This window comes from Apteryx rowi, unplaced genomic scaffold (genome assembly GCF_003343035.1).
Source record: "Apteryx rowi isolate R43461 unplaced genomic scaffold, aptRow1 scaffold_17, whole genome shotgun sequence".
NCBI classification, from domain to species: domain Eukaryota; kingdom Metazoa; phylum Chordata; class Aves; order Apterygiformes; family Apterygidae; genus Apteryx; species Apteryx rowi.
The window spans coordinates 2648285-2669506 of NW_020447974.1; the positions used below are offsets into that span (position 1 = coordinate 2648285).

The window sequence follows — 21222 nt, forward strand, 5'->3', positions numbered from 1 at the left end:
AACAAACTTTCATTGATGTTAGTCTGGTAGTGTCTTAACACATTGAAAGGTTCTTGCTGCAGTGAGAACTATTAGTACATTGGACAATTTCACCATTTATTTCAAGGTCATTTGGTGGGTTTAAGTGAATTCAATCTAGTTGTTCAGGGACGATGTTACTGAAATCCTCTGCAGAGAAGCACAGGTAGGATGCAGAGAATCCATGAAGTGTCAGCAAGAATCACTGACCTTCTCTGAAAAATAGGTATGGACCAGCAATACAAAGCAGTTAGCAGTGGATGAATTCCATGTACAAGAGTCACTCTGTCTTCTTTGAACTTCAGAAATACATTTAGTGAGGCTATGACCTGGAAGAAGGATTAGCTCCTGCAAAAGCAGGCTGAATGAAGGTAAAATGTGTTAAAAACTTAGTGGCAAAATGACACTTAGAGCAGAGGTAAGTATAGGATTCCTTGTCCTTCTTAAAGTTTTCTTTGGTCTCATGTTGACTTTTCATATTTATTTTAATTTCTGATTTGCATTTGTTTCATTCCATAAAATGTATAGCTCAGCCTCACTTCATTCCACAAGAAGCTTTTTGTATGTGCAGCTGATACAATACAAAACAAATCACGATTTCCATTTTGTGTATTCAGAAAGGGGAAAAAAAGACCCCAGGACTCTGTGCTAAAATCAAACAGTGCAATTCTACATGGCAGAGCTTCACAGAAAGTGGCAGAGAGGAAATATGTAGTGATATTCAAAAAATATTTTTGACAGCACGATTCTGGTCAAAGACTAAATCCTTAGCTGATACGAATCTCCTTCAGTCTGAATGGTGCTATGTCATTTTAAACAGACAGAGTACCTGCCCTGGATCTTCCCCAGATCCCTCTATGGAAGGAGCATTACTTAGACCGGCCCTAGACGGTTGCTCTTTACATCAGAGTGGTCCTCAGAGCTGGTGTCACTGCACCTGAGTTTTAGGAACGCGGTGACCCTGGTTCTTCTCTAGTCACCAGAGAAAGGGGTACTGTAGGGCAGCTCAGGTCTCGGTGGGATGAACAGTCCCCTAACCAGCCTTTTCACTGACGGGAGGTGGGCTGAGGGTGTTTGTACCCCTAGCTGGGAACTAAATTTAAGTGGGAGAATCCAGGCCTTTATAGCTTCCTGGTTTAGGAAAATGTATGGAAATTTTTAGTCAGATTAAGTACATAACTTCCATTAGCTTTAATAGGTTTAAACATCTAAATGCTTTTAAGAATGTGGCTTTAGTTCCCCCAGCCCTGCTTTTATGCTCTCCTTTGAGCACACGAAGGGGAAGGCCTTGTACCCCAGTCCTGTGCAACACGGGAAGGTTTACCTCGGAGGGCTTCAGGTTTCTTTTTCTTTCAGAGCCCTCCAGCCCTAATTCAGATATAAACTAATCACTTGTACACACTTGAGTTTTTGTTTCTTTTAACCATGGCAGAATGTGGCTTTGGAAATCATTCTTTTTTAACTGTAAAAAAAAAATGTGGCTGCTTTCCCATGAAGCACACAGATTTTGATCAGTTCCTGCACTCTTCTAAAATCACTGGCTCCATAGCTCTTTGCCATAGTCCATTAATTCAGATCTTATTTATGCGGACTGATACACAGGCTGGTGATTTAGCAAGAAGATTAAAATATAGATGTAATTTTTTTGGAATATCATGTATGCTCTGCTATTTGTTATTATATGGAGATTGGTAATTGGAGTACGCATGCAACAGGTAGAAGAGGATTTCTCTATTACCGGAGGCATTTGGTATTGATAGTTGAAAATAAGTGTATTGTTGCATTGTTTTAGAATAGGACTTAAAGAGTACAGAGGTGTTTGACGTCCTGAAGATAATTTTATTTGAACAGAATATTGTTAGAGAGGAAAGGCAAACTATAAAAAATATCTTCTAAACACAAACATAATTTTCTGAAATAAAATGCTGCCACAAAGTATCCAATAGCTAATGTAACGATACCAAACTAACCAATGCAAATTCAGTAAATGTCCGCAACAGAGTCTGAAAACAACATACAGCCACTTTCTCTCATTTGAAAACTGCTTGAAAGCATTGCTTCTGCATACAGAGCCAAGGTAGCAAATCCTCCCCTCCATCGAGCGACGCTCTCCTCAGAGCGAACGCTGTCAGGGACGTGGCTCGGATTTTTTGGCTGACAGCCAGCTGCTGGAGCACCCATTCGGGTTGCCAACTCATAACATGACGAGCAGAACACAACCCCAGAGAGTTTTAAGGTAATTTGGCCAGTAGAGCGCTGCTCTACCAAAGGGTGGTCTCCGAATCAATCACAGCCTTTGGCAAGTCTTGTGCCTTACAATTGAAAACAGACATGTTTTCAGTTCATTCTTTGGGTTACTACTGTTCAATGGTGATTTACAAGAGAGTGTGAGCTATGGCAATCTCTCACGCAACTTTAGATATTCCCTAAACGAATGCACATTTAGAAATCTCCTTGCTCTAAAACAATGGCTTATGAGAAAGGAATATTTAAAGAGAAACCATCTTATAAAAATGCCAAGCAGCCTTTCTCCAGCATTCATAAATACCGAGGCATCACTCTGCAATACACAGCGCAAACAACTCCAGTAGCAATAAAATACAGTGGGGTAAAACACACCTCTAAATGGGAAAACAGAATATGCCCTTCCCGTGTGAGTCAGTGATACTCTCAAGATGTTTCTGTGGGGCATCCAATTTTTTTGTTTCAATCCTCATTTGAAATGCATTCAGAAGGCCTGTTCAGAAGACAGCAACACCGTGTTTCTCAGTAGGGGCTGTATTGAATTACATAATAAATATCACTAGAAGTAGAAAATTGCTATGTTCAATATTTCTTTATGATTTTAGCACATTTATTAATGCCTCCCTCAGTGCTACATTTTCAGCATTTGCAGTCCTGATTTACACTTACTGTTTTGGAGAAATGTGAAGGGATTAGACAGATACTGATGAAGGTTTAGGCAGTAAGGGGTGCAATCTGGAGTATACATGAGAGACTTAAACTGGACACAATTTTATTGCCAGTCTTTCAAGGAAGATTTCTACATATAATTGCAAATGCAGATTGCTGAAGCTATCAGAAGTGGTTCCAGACCTTGGCTGCCTACATAGAACAGCCAAGCAGGAATCTGTGTGTTGGGGTCAGGTTGCAAATTCTGTTTTAAATACACAGCTTGTCTGTCTTCTCTTGACTTTTTACCTCTATTTGAATATTTCATCAGCCATTTTAAAAAGTGAGAGAGACCAGAAACTGAAATGAGAAAAGACTCCCTGTCCTGAAGGAGGATTCATGCATAGAAGGAAAAGGAAGGATATTCGGAGGTGCTCGAACAAGCACAAGTGTGCTACAGTGGAGAGGAAATTAGGAAACATACTGCAGTAGGTGCTGCAAATATAGGATAACATTCACTTATCTAACTTTTACTCAAACCAGTTTGATCAGAAATCTGAGAAATTAAGTTATGTTATGCATGCACCTGGTGAGTAATACTTCCTCAATAACAGCTACAAGCCCATAGTATTAAAACGAACCAAACAATATTTTGGGAGAGAAAAAACAGTGAACTATAATACGAACCTTGGCAAGACAAAACAGTTCTTGACTATTACTTGTGAACCTAATCCTCCCATAACTAGGAGCAGCTAGAGAAGCTTTCAGCCACAGCTATGCCCTTCCTTGTTATGCCCCACTCCCAGGTTCCCACCCAGGCTCAGTGGAGTTCTCTGCCCTGATGGACAGGCAGGTCTGGGCACCCTCCCACCCATCCCAGAGCACCCGCTTAGGTCACTGTGGTGTGGCAGAAAAGTCTTAGCTCTAGATCTTACACTAGGTCATGATCTTAATAAGCCAATACTAAGCAGTACCTGGCTAGGCTTGTCATCTCCTCGTGTTCTGAGAGACAGCAGCGACCCTCCTGCAGGCAACACGCATCAAAGACCAGACCTCAACAACTAAAGTAGAGGTCCCTGTGCTCTTCCGTATGCCTGTTCTCCAGTGTTACTTCAGTCGGGGCGAGCCCATATTGTGGCATATTTGGGAGGGCTTCCTAGAACGCCTGGGCACCAGGACACATGGGTAGTAGCATTTTTATTAATGTCAGTTTCAAAGAACCACAGCTTTTTAATAGAAAAGGTGGGAACTGTTGCAGAATTGACATGCAAATCAGGCCTGGTGCGTTCACCCCCAACCACCTGTGTGCCAGCAGGTGCTGGCAAAGGCCCACAGGGTACTGCACACTTCTCTGGTGCTAGCAGGACTCAGTTTTGCTAGTATTTGAAAACCTGGAAGTATTAATGTCCTAATACATGTCACTGCTTCCTATCAGCATGTCTGCTGCTAATTCTTCAATTCGTAATTTGCCTTTGCAAAGAAAAAAGAGTCAATGAGTTGGTCCAGTAGCAGGCAGCAAGGAACCAGTGGTGGGGCTGACCTGCAGGGCTGGGCTGGGCTAATAAATGCACAGTCCAGAGCGTGTGTGTATGTATATCTGGGTGGGTAGGTTTCATATTTCTCATATAATATCTGTGCATTACATTCGTATGCACACTATCAGAATGAATAACCTGAGTTAAGACATCTCTGAGAAGGTGTAACATGACTTGCTTCTACAGTACAGTTATGGAAGTAAAGTTTTGTATATGTCTAGATAAAACTCAAAAGTTGTTTTAAAATGTAAACATTGCAGACATTTCTGAAAGATGTTTCTATTTTTTATTAAAAACTAATAGACTCAGATAATCACACTGTTGTAAATGTGATCACAACTGCATTTATCTGAAGAACGATTTTAATCTCTCCTGGAATTTTTTTAATGTTCTTTCTGATGTGCATAAAATCAAAATGATAAAATGCTAACATTTTAGTCTGGTGAACTCTAAATACTATTATATTAGGGCTTTAAAGAAGAATAAGTGAATTTTTGCAGAAGACTTTCAGCCTACAGAGTTATAATATAAACTATGAATTATTGAAACAAATGTAATTCTGCTATGTTTTTATATGTTTCTTTTTTAGTAGATATTAATGGATAATAGTAGTATTTAATATTTTCATTTTGTTTAGTTTCCACCTTTAAGTTATACCAGCGTGCTAAGCATGTGTATGGTGAAGCTGCCAGAGTGCTGGAATTTAAGAAGATATGCAATGAAGCACCTGCCAATGCAATCCAGCTACTGGGAGAATTAATGAACCAGAGCTATATCAGCTGCAAGGAAATGTATGAATGCAGCTGTCCTGAACTGGATCGGCTGGTAGACATCTGCCTGTAAGTCTTGACCACAACGAAGAGTAATCGCTTGTTGAGAATATTGTTTGAATTGATGAGAAAATATGACATCGTTGGCTATTGCACTTTTAAAATGAAAGTATTATTGTCTCTTATTACAAAATTAATCTCCTGCGGGGACATTACATGGTCAATTGTTTCCCTACTGACATCTGTGTAATACTTTCAGATGAAAGCTCCAGTTTATGGCTTTATTACACACTTGGCTTTTGGACTGTCCCATCTTCACAAGTGTTACGCGAGATTGGGTTGGCTATTCTTTTTCTAAGTTGAAGAAGAAATCATAATTGGTTTTCTTAAAACATCATCTTAGTTGTTCTGTTGAAACTGTAACTTTTTGCATATTTTTTAACCATTTCAGTACTGCCACCATGGAAATGCCAGCGCATGAGCAAGCTGTTCCAAATTCTTAGGTTGCCTTGAAATCCTAACAGTATATTGTGAAATACTAGAGCCTTTTTTAAAATTCTAGAAGAATATTGCGTCTAGGGCATCAGATGGGTTGGAGAGCAGCTGATCAGTTAGATGAGTATGTTTTATAATAGCTAACACCCTCTGCTCCTGCTGTCTGCATTCTGTGTCTGAGCTTTCTCTACATTATTCAGTTTTCGTTCCTGCCCCAGCTTCATTTTTCCAGCTGGATCCCCTAACTCAGTTTGGTCCCAATAAAACAAGCCCCACTCAGCTCCAAAATACATTCCCTGAGTGTCATTTTGTCTCTTCTTTTCTCCCTCCCTTTCCTCCCAGTTTCATATCCTCTAGCCCAAATAAATGGAGTTTGAGCAATGGCATGAAGTGAGCTGGAAATCACACATTGTTGTGTGTAGCAGACTTATTTTTTTAACTTCTCTTCAGTGGAAGATGAAATCTGGTGTAACCACATGTTACTACAGAAAGTAAAAATGAACTACTTAGTACTTGCATTCTATTTAATATTTCAACCATACCACAGCACTAGCATGAAGGGATGCACACACTTCAGTCCCTCCTGATTTCCATGTGTCTGGTACGTTGAATCATGGGACAGAAACATTAATGCTAACTTTGGTCTAAATGCAGTGCCTACAGAAAGAATTCAGTGGTTGTTGATCATTTTAACAGTGGCTTGGGGGAATAAACAGCTGCCCACCCAGGCCTTCCCAGTACTCCTTCATCCCTGCCTCTGCCCCAGCTACCTTCTCCCAGCTGCTTCTCTCGTTCAGGTCTTAGTGGCTCTTGGTGATGCCATCTTCCCGCTCCCTGTTACAGCTCTTGCTTCTCCTTGGAGAGGACCTTGCTCAGTTTGGGAAACTCTGCCCTAAGCCCAAAAGTTAAAAGGCCAAAGGTTATTGTCCTACCAGAAGGGAAGTGTAGGGTGCCATAGCTGCTTGCAGGCTTGAGGTCGAGGAATGTTGTTTTGCCATCCTTTAGAGGCAGAGAGACTCTATGAAAGTATCACATCCTTTCTTCAAATCTTTCACAGTCTTGAAAAAAACAGAAATACTCTTTGGTTTTGAAGCTAAAAAGATGAAGGTCTTACCTTCTAAAAATTAAGATTACAACAATGTTTTCTTTACCGGCAACTGTTTTTTTTGGGGGGGGGGATTAAGAAACTAGCCTGGCTTATAATGAAAATATGAATTTTACAAATAGGCAGCTTGCCACATGCATTCTTACTTTTATAGTCATGCTCATTTAGTAAGATGTAATTATGACTTACCAGGTTTGTAAGTTGATACAGAGTAACATATAGGGGATGAGATAATACACTAGGTTAGTGTGATTTCTTTTGCAGACAGGATAGAATGGCCTCTGAGCCAGAGAACTACAAACTTAAAAACTGATTTGAAGACTTTTGGACAGATTATTTTGCGTATGGGACACACATGCTGTTTTGAGATGAAACACAGAGAAGGCCTGATAGCCATTGGACAATCTGATAGCAATTTAACAATACAATTTTTGTTCCTTCTCTTGGGAACAAATTCTCTGTGTAACTCACAGGCCATGTTCAGTTTATTGTATCGCATCTGGTCACCTAATGGAATAAGCTGTTGTAGTAACTCAGACAATGAGGTGGTTCCAGCGTGGTTGTCCCAGCTACTCAGAGGGGAACTGTTTACGTGTGTGAGAAGGGAGAACAGTCTCCCAACCGGCTGAAGACAAAACCTATGCTCCAGTGAGTTATGAAAGATCTTGGACTGCAAATTCTTAATCAGTGCAAGGTAGCAGCAGCCAATTCTATGATGCCATTTACAGAGGAAAAGCCGTAAGAATTAACTTTTGCATTATTTTTAGTCACAGTTACTACCCAGTAGACTCCTAATAGTCAATAGATTCTATCTGATGACTGAACTTTGCAAAAATTACTAGCGATTTCAAGTGTCTTCACGCAGAGTATCCAGCTTGAATCATACTAATAGGGCCTGTTCTCAAAAAATGCTGGGAGAAAACTACCCTGTCTCAAGCTGGAGAAAACAGACAGGTATAAAATGACAGCTCCACATTACAGCATGCAGCTACCTGTGCTACGTTTAAATAAACTAGCGTGGACCCTGGCAGTGATCTGTTGCAGCGTGAAGCTCAGCATGGGGGTGACGTTCTCTGTTTCTCATTTATGCTGAGCTCTGTGCTGCCATGACTAGACAGCTGCTGCTCTTCGAGCCAACACGGGTATCGTGACACTAACTAGCAGGCGGTAGCATAGACATAGCCACAGAACCCAAAGGAAGGGAGTACACAGTTAGGATTTTACTAAATTAAATTAAAATTAATCAGAGCATTTCAGTTCCAGGGACCAAAATATAAATAGCGAAGGAAAAAAGTGATGTGTGCCCATGTTACATCAGATTTCTTTCTAAATTACCAACAGAAGAGCCCATGGCTAGTATGATGAGCATAGCTAAGCACCACAGTAGAGTGTAGTCAGTGTGAAATGATTTTTAATTGATACTGTGAAATGATTTTTAATTGATACTGTTTAATGATTTTAATTGTTCTTTATTACATTCATTGGACAGAACAAATGAATTACTAGTTCATTATTCTTTACAGTCTTGACCCATCAGGAAAATTTTCTAGGAAATATATCTTCTCCCTTTTCTAAAGCTTGATACTCTTTAATGATTTTTCTGTGATTCTGTAATTAGATTTATGAAAGTGAATAGTGACTTTAGATGAATCCAGCTTAAGCCAGCATCTAATTTTTGAAAACTGTTGGAAAAAACTCTGACTTTGCTGAAGTTGGGCATTAAAAAATTAAGGCACGTAAAATCACTAGTCACTCTAGGAAAACTTGGCTGATGTGATTATAGAAATGGGCCAGGAACTACATAAATTACATTCTTTGCTTACAATGATATACAGCTGCCTTGCAACTTTAAAAAGCTGTTCCAAAAATACATTCCACAGAATTGCCTGAGTCTGCTGCTGCTCTCTCCTTACAAGGTTTAAACTGCAAAGAATAATCTGCATATCCAGATGTTTTCTGTTTTGCCTAGATCTTTATGTTTTACTGTACAATGTCTGCCAAGAAAGAAAGGGATCCATACTTGCTGTGGTTTGTAGTGCTGAAAAGTGTAACCACTAGTTGGTCAGTGTTTTGTTTTTTTTTTTTGCAAAGACAGAAGACTTGTACTTTCTCTAACCTATCTCATGCTGTTAATAGCTGTTTTACCTGTTAGCCTTTTTAAAGCAAATAAAACAGAAAGTACTAAACAATTAAGAAACAAAAAGTTGGAACTGAGCTCCTGAGTTCCTTAGGTACTTTTGAAAAATCTCTCGGATTTCTTAAAGTGTTGCAAATAACCTTCTTTCATCCCCTTATTTTCCATCTTTTGGTGATACAAATCCTAATAATTTTTGTGTTACCAGCTACGCCCCTTACACTTGAAGAGCGCCAAAGTTTAAAAGGATACAATTTTTACATTGTATCAAGGTATATTATGGTAGCAGAGATAACTCTGCATTTTATCAAGACTCTTATGACTGATGATTTGCTTAGAGCAGCAAAGCCTGGAGTTACAATATGAAAATCCAGACTTTTATTTAAAAAAAAAAAAAAAAAGTTTGCAGCTCTTACAGAGTCGAAAAAGCCTAAAGATGTTATTCAAATGCACACTAAGCTACAGAACAGAATACACTTAATATGAATAAATACATATATTCACATTTATATATTTAAAACTCATCGTGTTTACCCCATGCTTTCTGAATAGCTCATTCATGATTTTGAGTAATTGGAACCAACAATATTGCTGCGATTTTTTTTTCCACCTCTCACAGCACAACTGTTTAAAAATAAGGTACTGCTATGTCTTACGATTGCTTCCATATACCAAACTGTATTGCTTCCAATTTTATTCATCATTTATTTGTTATAGTATTGATGTTTTCAGTCTCACTTATACACATGCATCAATGCACAGATGCACACACGCAAGCATTCATAAGATAATTCTTTTTATCCAGCGAATACTGAAACAAGATATATAAAAACTTAGAGAAGCAAAGACCAGAACCCAGGAATCGGAGCTGAGCGCCCCAACCAATGGACTGCAGAAATACATTGTCTTTTTTTGTGTGCCCTTCTCACCCCCTATTACATGTACTCATGGCTGTATCATAGCCCAGGTGGTGCACAGGATACTTTCCCATACATTAAATCCATGACTCTCACGGTGTGGATGAGTGCTCTATCCATGAGATTATTGTCCAAAGAGTCAGTGTCTGCTTTTACTCCTCTTTTCTTCATGAATGCATGATTCGGATACCAGTGCACAAGAAGGGTGTCTGGCCATGAAGCCCACTTTAACAGAGGAGTACAGCTTAGGACTGAACTGAGATGATTAAGAGTGGATGAAAAAGACAGTTTCAGATCTGTTCCAATGTTAACTTTCTCATGTTTGACCTAGATAACTCCCATCCACCACATTTCCAATACATGCAGAACTAGGTGCTCATTTCTGAATTCTTCTAATATCAGGTACCTAGTTTTCAGGTGTTGCAGCGCTGCTCATCACAATGCCAAGTTCCTCAGCACTGAGCCCTAAGCATCCAATAGTAATCACCACATTTGAAACTGTTAGCCACAGTATTTTGAAACACAGTGACTTAAGCTCTGAAACAGGCATATTTTTTGTCTACATTATGCTTCTTTCAACTAAGTATTTTAAAATGACTCAGTAAAAATGAGGCATCAGCATGACCGCAGAGAATTATGAAATCAATAAAAGGTTCAGAACAGTTCTACAGGGATTTCAGTTGCCCACCAAAATAAAAGCCAGACACTATCTGAAATGCAAAGTTCTGACTGAAGTAACAGACCAGATGAGTTCAGCCAGTTGATTTAGCAGACTTTGAGACATGGATTGGACCTTATGAAGTTGATGGGAATTTCCCTGTCGATTGCAGTTGAGACCGGTTTGGATCCTGCTCGTTTTAGGAGGTTGCTCCATGGAGCAGAAACTGGTCCACATGGACCACAAAAAATTGCAACAGAGAATAAGAGTGGCTTACAGGAATAATAATAATAAGTAAAATAAAACACCAACAGGAAATAAAGAGTGAACATAAAATCGAGTCAATATGCCGGGTGGCACCATACAGGCACACTGAAGAAAGTGTTTCTATTCAAGAAGATATGTAAGCATGTTTAGAATGAAACACATATGTAAGTACTTGCTTGAAATATGACCTAAACCTCAACTAACCCAGCAGTATACCACATTCATTTAACATAAAATGCACATATGAAAAATAACCACAGCCTACTCAGAATGAGCTGTCATTTTCCAATATACTATTCACATGATGCCCACTCTCCCTAAAACATTCTAGGACTGGTAAATCTCACAATGCCTCGGTACTGGAAACATATCAAAAGTATTTGTTTGCAAATCAGATTAGATCTCTCATGAGAATAAGATTTCAAATGAGCTTTCTAAATCATCCTGTTCAATGTTAGAAATGCCCCAAATAAATTTATTACGTGGTATTTGCCTACTCTTTCTGAATCTAACCGAAGATAGGGAACATAGGTGAGCAAATTAAGGAAAATAATTCAACTAAATTCTAATAAAGTGGCATCTGAATCTTGCGGAGTAATGTCATGGAATTTGCTGTAGGACTTTTCTAGTGGCCCAGTATCTTGAGGCTGGGAATGGTTTATGTTTTGGATGTTATTTATTTGTCATTGTTCTTCTTCTTCACCCTCCCCATTAAGGGCTTTTTTCTCCTTTGGGACTGGATTCTTATTTTACCTCTACTGCTGTAAATCTGTTAAGTTCATGCAGTTTGTCTAGTTTAAAGATAGATAACTAACTCTGCCCATTCAGATGACTGAGTGCAATGACTCTTTGTATGACTTCTTAAGAGTTTCTGACTTCTCCTTTTCTTGACCAGCAATCTCAGTAGTCCTGCAGAAGCCTGTGAATCTTCAGCATGTTTTAGATCTGTCCTGGAAGAATAGAGCTATTTGTCTTTGCCACATTACAAAAGGGCTTGCATGCCTGCATCCTGTGCAATTAGTTTATGAATCCTCTTCTACTATTTTTGTCATGTATTTCTGTTTTCACTTCTGATGTCTTATGAATGTTGCTAACAATTCTTTTCTTCCCCTGCTTTCTTCATCTCAGCTGTGCTGTGATCCTTAAAACAGCTGATGTTGAAGCATTATAAAAGAGGGTGACTTTTGGAATTGACAGAAATGATTACATTGCAGAGTTTAAAGTGCCAGCATTTTTTTGTCCAAAATGATAATTGCAAATTGCTGGAATGTCTCATACAACCGAGTGGGCTTTAGAAGATACAGATGTGTTTTGAGTCCAGTGTTCACTAGTTTTCTACAGGAATTTTATATATGACAAATTACCTTCTTTTGGTTTCCCTTTCATGATATTTTTTCTATTATTTTTATTTTAGGCAATTTGGGGCTGTTGGGTCACGCCTGACTGGAGCTGGATGGGGCGGCTGCACTGTATCAATGGTGCCTACTGACAAGCTGAATAATTTCCTAAAAAATGTAGAAAAAGCTTATTACCAAACCAATGTCCAGAGATTAGCATTGGAGAATAACAGTCTGTTTGCTACCAAACCTGGAAGAGGAGCTTTAGTTTTTGTTGAGGCCTAAAGAATGTAAAAATTTTAAAGAAACTGTGTAGGGCATTTAGAACTGGCAGGATAAATTAATCCTTTTCCTGTTTTTTTTTATTACAATAAGCAGTTGCTATAATCAAAATTTATTTCTGAAGAAGCAATTAAAAGAACACTCTTAGATTATAAAGTCTATTTTTTCCATCCTAAAAATATCTTTCAGTGTAAACATTGATTTATAGAAAACTACTGACATGGAAAACTGAAATGCTGAAATTGATGATACTTTGTTACAGTGGATCTTTTATCTTTTCTTTTTACTGTTACAAAAGTAAGAGCAGGTGGAAAAATGAGCTATTTCATTGTTGGAACCTCGCAATGTTTGCAGAGCTGTTCAGTGCTTATTCACTTCTGCTGCTGAATGTTTTTTGGTTTTAAGTCCTGTAAAAATAAAAGATCAAACAGAAGTATTCAAAAAACTGGAAGGACCTTGCTAAACATTACAAGTTTTATAGTAGTCTCAAAGAGGATTATTATTGTAATTAATGATAATATTGGAGGAGTACCTGCTGGCCCCAATACAGCATTAGGAACATACGTGAAGCAGGAAACCCCTCTGAACTTAGTGTCACAACAGTTCCTGATTCTTTTTCAGAATTTGAGACAACTGTCAATTTTTCCAAGTCAGACAGAAGCTGACAGAATTACTGGTTTTCTTGGGCAGAGTAAGCGGCATCATGATTGCTGTTAAAAAATGGAGAGGTCATTCCATTTGCAAACTATTCTCTTCACCCTATAGCTGTTCTCAGGGATTTTCAATAAAAGTTTCAACAAAATCAATGCTGTTTGTGAGCTGAGCGTGACAGCATATTCCCTTTACTAAATGAATGAACAAATGGTGAAGCAATGCCTAAGGAAGCTCCTGACACTCTCAAGGTTATAATTGCAATGCACTGGAAATAGAACATCTGCAACTCATAACTCATCTATCTCCTCTGTAGGAAAAATGAATATGATTGCTCAAAGAGGTGGGTGTAGGTTAAGATACCCCAAAGAGGTCTTAAACCTGCTTCCAAGTGGAAAATTAGCTTCCTGGGCCCTATCTTTCACAGTCCAAAATATTCTACTGCTTTGCTATGTGCAATGAAAACTCAGCGGAAGTTTTGCTAATGTCATAACCCTTGAAGCCATAAAGACATAGCAAGATTTGTTGCTGTGCACATTTCTGTGATGCTAAGCACATGTGATTGTCCAGAAGTCTGCACAAAATTAGAGATCTCTCAGAAGAGATCCTCTGTACATTACCCATGCTAATTCAGGCCAAAAATGAATTCTTAGAGGCTACTGAGAGGACTCTGCCAAATCTGAACACAGCAGATGAACAACAGCCAACACAGACTGCCAGATCTTTTCAGGAGCCTCAGAGGGGACATCTAATGGTAATATTATCATTAGAGAGGATTTGTGTTTTCTGACAACCAGGAAGAGTGGAACAGGAATGCTGTAGATCAAGAAAATCAGCTGACAGTACTCAGGAAAAGAAAGTCAAAGGAGAGGCTCTGGGCATGATGGGGAGGAACAGAAAGACCAGATTTGGAGGGAGGAGAGTTAGAAGGATTCATTTGAGAAGGGGAATAAGGGTGACAGTTAAGAACAGGAGGTAGAATTACAGAATGGTCTAATCTTATAACAGGCATTCAATATTACTATCCAAGGGAATTGAGTGTCTTGTAACCCCCATTTGTAATGTACAGCAGATGTGCTGTACGTTCAACCAAACCTGTAAATACAGGACTCCAAAAATCAAATAACAATAAGCAAAGATCTTCAAGAATCTCCAAGACAGCTTTAGAGGTTTTAAAGAAAATAATACCATGGCTTTATTACAACCTGTCTTATTAAATACAAGGACACTAATAATCCTCATTTTAATTCATTTTCTGTCATAAAAGCAGATTACAATACTGTACATACCAATTCTTTCATTACTATAGCTGTGTTGAACTTTAGTTCAGCTGGATTCCTGGAAGGTCTAATCTGTCTAAGAACAGAATAAAGGTATTTTAGCTCTTTTTTGTTTTTTTTCTCCAAGTTGAGCATGACACATGTAGTCACAAAATCTTCCCAAAAAACATGCAGGCAAGTTTTCCATCTGCAGTACATTTCAGAACTTTTCTGTCAGTGAATCTTGTAAGTGATATTTTCATAAATGAAAAAATCAGAACAATGGCATATTACAAAAGAATGAAAGCAAACCTTTTAAATTTCTGATTCATTTCTTTCCTTTCCTTCTTTATCGCTTCAATGCCTTTTTTATACTTTTCCTGTAATCTGCAAAATAAAAATTGGGACATAACTTTCAATGAAAGATGTAGAATATTCAAACTATATACATAAAAATGGCACTCAGGACATTTTTATTTACGTACTACCAGCAGAAAATAAATGTTTCTTTTTAAATAAAAAAAAGAATGAAAGTTTGTGGCTTTTTTTTTTAAACCTTTGAAGACATTTTCCTATACAATAGGAAAAAAAAAAGCATAATCAGAGCATGAGACTGCTATATGAACAATGTGTAAGGTAAGCAGCAAGTACACACACAGTATTTCGAAAAACAAAGCAAGAAGATTCTGGTTTGAATGAGAATTTCTACATAGAAAGCAGCAACTTTTAAGCTTGTTAAGTCTTTCCAGATCTGTATTTTTAAATATCTTTTTCTGACTACATCTGCAAAATCCCTCCTCTAGCCAAAAATCATGCAAATCGGTATATATATGTATATACATATATATATGATAAAATAATAGAATTAATGTCAGACAATATGTGCAGAGGTGATGCTATTAGCATGAGCTATGATTATCAGTGCAATATGATTTTATCTCATTATAATGTCGGACTGCAATTCATTCAATCATGAGTTTAATCTTACTGTGCAGTAAATAGGATCTAAACCTTTCCAAAAAGGATTTAGAGTGGAGACACTGTCAGACATCTATGTGCAGCAACATTGCCTGGTGCCATGCTAATACTCTGTATTATCTTAATCCCATTGACATGTACTTCATCACTGTACATGCTCCTGCTCCCAAATAGAATGAGAGTAATTTTACCGTTCACTTGAAGGGAGGGGATGAAGACTGTATATTTGACATTTTTCTCTCTTGCACTCAAGATACATATATATGTGTGTGTATATATACACACATATATATATTAACCCAATATACAGTAATTACTTATTTTATTTACTTTTTATTTACTTATTACTTATGCTATTAATATGATTTGAATGCCAACTTGTATTTTAATAACTGCCATGCACTTACTCAGTATAATCCTTCCAAAATTCCTCTCTGAGTCTACGTGTCTCTTTAATAACATCTTGATATGTTGGAGCAACTGGTGTGCTACAGTTTCAGTCAAGTGAAAGCTTTATATTTTCAGCTACCTAGCAGATTCATGTGCGTGCTAAATCCCAATCAGCTATAGTTAAACAAAGATAAATCCAGAACAACATTCACAAGAGCTATCTTTTTCCAAAAAAGAGCTACCATGGAAATCGTAATTGTTACGGCTAGGATTAAAGTAGCGCCTTCTGATTTTTGTCACTATATGCTTCAACAAAAAAAGTGGACTTTATAAGAGGACCAGTACTGAGAAGTAACAAGAGCATGAAAACCAGACTGATAAGGCTTAACATCACTAAACCTGTGAATCACAAAGATTGTTAAATTACATTTTAAATGCTAATTTTGAGATGGAGGCTTAGGTATTAGTAAGAGCTCATGTTAAGGGTCTGCAATGCAGAGAACAGAACAAGGGGGAACTTTCACTGAAAACTGCTTTCTGTGATGTAGCCTTGATTGGCAGCTTTCCCAGCACAGCCAGGCTCGGCAGTGGAAGCGCCGCCAGGCAGTACTGTACTGCCGCAACACCTGTCTCGCCTCAGCACTTCTGTTTTAGCCAGCCTTTTGCTGAACGCCCTTCTGAGATTCTGCTTCCCATAAAACAAAGACAAAAGACCAATTCTGTTCTTGATCTCATTTCTGATGCTCTGCCCTCTCCTTTTGGACTTGCGTCAAAAATAATTAACTAAGACATTCTGCAAGATAGCACATCACAGCCTCTGATAACGCACTGTAACACTGGGAGACCGCACGTGCCACTGCGCTCACAGTGAGCAGCACCGAGCCTCCTCTGTAATCTCATGTGCTTCAACAGGACTGTAATGCTCCTGGCGAGGTAGTAAAAGGCTACTGCCTTTTCGAGCTGCCTACTGCTAGGTAGTAGAACGGAGTTGTAATAGGCGTATTGGGAATTGCAGTTGGCTGAGGAGATTTTTTTCCCCCCCTCTGTGATTTACTAAAAATCTTCTAAACACAAGAAAACTATCAAAGTAGTATTTCTTTAAAAAAACAAAAAGATCCTTCAGGTCAGCTACTATTTTACCAGTAAAGCCTGCAGATGAACATTCGCTGGACCCACTGAAGTCTCTGCGGATTTTGTCACCAAGTTGAACAAAACCTGGATTTTACCCCAGCCCACTATCCCTAACAGTATACATTCATGCTATATCCACAGTATGTGTAAGACTTATTAACTAATGAAAAATCTGCAAAGGAGTAAAAAATGTTGAAGCTAACCAATTGAGAAGACACTAAGGAGCTTTCAGAATTAGCTGATCAGTAAAATATTTTGAGACTGATTTCTGATAGCAGTGGTTCATGGAGAAGCAGCAAACTGAGTGAGGATTTATACAAAAGCATTCGGGTTTTAAGTCCAATGCATTTAGAGAATTGCTATTGTCTCCTAAGCACTACTTTGCTGGCCAAGATTACACATTAATATTAAAGAGGCAAAACCCCCCCCATCCTCTCCCCACAACAGCCTGCCTTTCTGCACTTGGCACATGAGGCTCCAATAACTCAATAAAGATTAGATGTACTTCAAGCTGAAACACACTAGTGCCCAAGCAGCTGTCATCTTTCCAGCCAAGCTGTGTGTGATTTGGGGTGGGAAGAAAAATACGTTCTGTTAGCCAGTGATCAAGCCAGATGTGCTTTTATTCCAATTCAATTTTTCAAGGGATACTGAAGCAGGTTTGTATGAAACTCTTACTGCAGTTGTCACTGACTAATATTAAAGGCTTTTGCTTTGCTGGACTTCATATAATGGAGGACTCTATTCATGTTATTCTATGTTTTCTGGCTTATCTGTGTCTCATGTGACAGATATATAGATATAAAAAATTCTCTTGGCTAGGCTGCCCTGGGTTTGAGTAGGATTTTTAAGTGCTCTTCCATGGATCAAATATTGATAGCAATAGAATTAAATTGTTCTGATTAATGATGAAGAGTTTTCTACTGTTTTTCTTCCAGTGAACATCCTTTATGATCTCTCCTGGAACTATTTCCTTCCTGTCCTGTAATGGCTTCTGTCTGGAGAGGAATTAGGATAACAGTTTTACAAGGAGAAACTATCCTTGAGGAAGAATTCAGTGACCCACTTTTAAGCAGCAACAGCAGCTGCACAAATTATAAATTTTTATGAATGTCTGAACCTAATTTTATGATGTTAGAACCAAATACTCAGCTCTAACAGTCAGCTCTAGCTATCATAGCTGAACTAAAAACTGTAACAGAAAACAGGAGCTGAAATCAGAACTAAAGGAGTCTAGAAAGGATTTAGGAATCTTCTGCAGGATAACATTAAAACTCCACAACTGAATCATAAAATTAATCTAAGCCAAATATTAACTATACCTTGAAAAATTTGATTGGAAAAGTTTTGGGATGAAGGGTTAAAGATCAAGGAAAAAATACCTATTGAGCTGTTTTAAAAGTCACTCGTGGTCAGGCCTGGACCCTGAGGATATTTCCAGGTAAATTCCTGTGCAGTTCTTTATAGAATAAATCTAACTATATCAGCAGCAGAGCAGATGATAAGCTTTCAAAAGCCTTTAAAAAAAATTTTTTTTTAAATGTTCTCATTTTCAGAAGACTGTATGAGAGAGTGAGAGGAGTCCTGGGCAGCTTTTGCTTGTGAAGATCTATAATAACCTGATGATGGCCAACAGGGAGACAGCAGATCATGGCTGGAACTGCTTTTCAGTGCTTCCTCTAGAGGGAATCTGACAGCTACTATAAGCTGCTTCAAAGGAGGGATTTACCAGCCCCTCACTATGGTTGATGAAAAACTCCACAATTTATTGTCCTGCCTGAAATTCATAAAATATTTAACTCTCCTGATTATGAGATTTTGGGGGTTTTGCCTTCATGAAGCAATCAAATATTTTGTTAGTTGATTGCTGATAAACTCGTGTTAGGGGGTACAGATTAAGCAGCCAAGCTTGGTCTCTAGGGTTGATCAGTTGTCGAGCACAAGTACCGCTCTGTCACCACCAGATGAACGCAGATGGATGGAGTGTCTCCAATAGTTTTTTTCTGAGAAATACCAAAAAATAGTTTTGAAGCAATGCTCCCCTCCCACTGTCTTAAGATGCTATAGGAAATTGTTTTCCTATCACCAAACTCTTTATTCTCATATGAAAATATTATGCTATTGCATAAGTAGTCATAATAAATTAAGATTTCATATTAGAAGATGGATTCTGTGACCTGTGTCCCCTGGTTAAACAAATCAAATTTTAATGACAGAAAAATGTAATGATTTGTGGGATTTATCATTATGATACTAAACTAGCAGCATCACACAACCTGCTCTTTGGTGATCTTCTTTCTCCCTGTCTTAGCTGTGCTCACTCAACATGAAAAACCTATTCAGACCTCCTGAAAGTGAGAGCACAATTATTTCAAGAAATGCACTTGTTGCGGCACACTTGAATTAGGGGACTTGGTACCTCTGTACACAGTTTATAGTTACTTCTGTTCCATCAGTAAGAAAATGGCAGTGACTTTGTAAGCTCTTCCAAGCAAGCCTAAGGGGTTGGGTTAACAGAGTCTGAATCTCAGTGATCTGCTTTGGCTCCACTAATGAGATTTTTGCTTTCTATGTAGGTGGTCTTTTATTTCTTAAATACAATTAGCATAGAGTTGTTGCCTGATGTTTTTATTTATTTTTGAAAGTGCCGACTACTGGACTTGCTTTCATAGTTCTAGTGTTTCCAGAATTGACTTTTGTGCTCCACAAGCCTATTTTCAGGAAATTTTGTAAGAAGGATGATATTTTGAACTCTGCTTTTTCAGCTTGAAAGGTTTCTCCTTTTACTTCCTTTGTCTGTTCATTAGGGGCCATCTTTAATTCCTAGATGTGTTTTTTGGAGATAAGTTCCTTTTCCTTTGAAATACGTGCCACTAAAATGAAACAGTAAAAATACTCTAATTCTTCAAACAAAAATACTCTAATTCTTTTTTTAGGTTTTCGCTAGACAGTTCATGGCATGCATTCATTAGCTGCCTTACACTCATTATGTGAAGGCAGGAAAGACCATCCATCTTGTTCTCTTTTAGCTGTAAAATGAATAGAAGGTTTCAGGCTTTTAATCAAGCTATAAAAAGTTTCAACATCCCATTTTTTTAAGGATGACATAGATGAGTGCTATGTAATGTTTCCAACTTTTAAGTTTTATTAGAGTCTTGCTTTCTGTGATTCATGAATTTATAATTCATACTCTTTCAAAAATGTTCTATTTTCTTTTTTGAATCAACATCATGCATATTGCGAATTACAATAAACATGTCAGCAAAAGTGGATATACTAACAGTTTATGGTGGCTAATTTGCTAATTTATTCTTTTTACATAAATGGACAAATTATGACTGCCCATCATGGTCACATTAAAGGGAGAATGGTGTGGAAATCTCTCTTCCCAATAAACCCATAAAGAAGTGGACACAACTTATTTTTAGACAGAATTCTGCTCATAATGAGAACAGTCACCTAAAATCTGCTGAGAAATTTATAATCAGTTTCACAAGAAGTCAAAAATTTTCTTTTTATCCCATTAGTCAGCCTAATAGCAAGTTTTAAAATTTCCCCTTGTAAAGTGCATAAAAAGAATTGGATAAATATAAAAATACCACACTGAAAATTGAAAAAGGAGTTTCCTGTCTTTCATATGATGCTGTGAGATTTGTTGAAGCCAGTGAAGTTAATTCAAACTAGCATAACACAGAATCTGACCCCTAATACACTGAAGTAATAGGAGCTGCCCTGTTAACAAAAGCTGCTGAGATTCGACAGTGTTCTTTTCCCTATAGCGAAATATTCTACCAGAAGTGAAATACACTGAGAATCAGAGTCAAACTAACTTTTCTTCAGTATACAGAAGTTCACAATTTTGAGGATTCCTACCAGAAAATGCTTGAGGGGAACTCAAGCAATCATCCTCAAATCCACCAAAAATAGTCTAGGTAGAAACAATTTTATATACATTAGTAAAAGAACAGAATTAATTAGGAAATCTTCACTTCTGAAACCTATTAGTTTATGATGTAACCACAAAGTGCTCTGAATATACCTGTACTACACAAGAGAGAAATCTTGCCTTCATTCAGATAAATGCCAGGCAGAAATATATCCAAACTCAGAACAGACTCTAAACTTCCTCAAGATCCACAGATGTTTGGATCCAAAGAGTACAGTTCAGTGCCATAACAGAACCAAGTCAATATTCAAAGCTAGAATCCAGATATGATAGGAGTTTCATTAAATTTTGGGAGGTTCGATTTATGTTTCTCATTCAGCTTTATTCTCCAAAAATCTAATGGAAAAAAATAAAGTAACAAAACTGAAGTGCAGTCTTACTTAAGACATTTTAAATCATATGTTAGGTTAAAGGATAACAAGATGAAGGAGCTATCAAATCTTTTTTCTGTATTTCT

General features: G+C 37.9%; 1 protein-coding gene across 2 annotated transcripts in view; it reads left to right on the forward strand.

The window, feature by feature from the left end:
* Nucleotides 1-14648, forward strand: part of GALK2 (galactokinase 2) — a 52429-nt gene extending 37781 nt beyond the window's left edge. For both annotated transcript variants that reach the window (XM_026060622.1, XM_026060621.1), the window contains 2 exons: nucleotides 5083-5284; nucleotides 12206-14648. In XM_026060622.1, coding sequence (XP_025916407.1) covers nucleotides 5083-5284; nucleotides 12206-12413 — 410 coding nt within the window. In that variant the 3' untranslated portion in view covers nucleotides 12414-14648. The remainder of the gene's footprint in view (nucleotides 1-5082; nucleotides 5285-12205) is intronic.
* Nucleotides 14649-21222: the final 6574 nt, after the last annotated feature.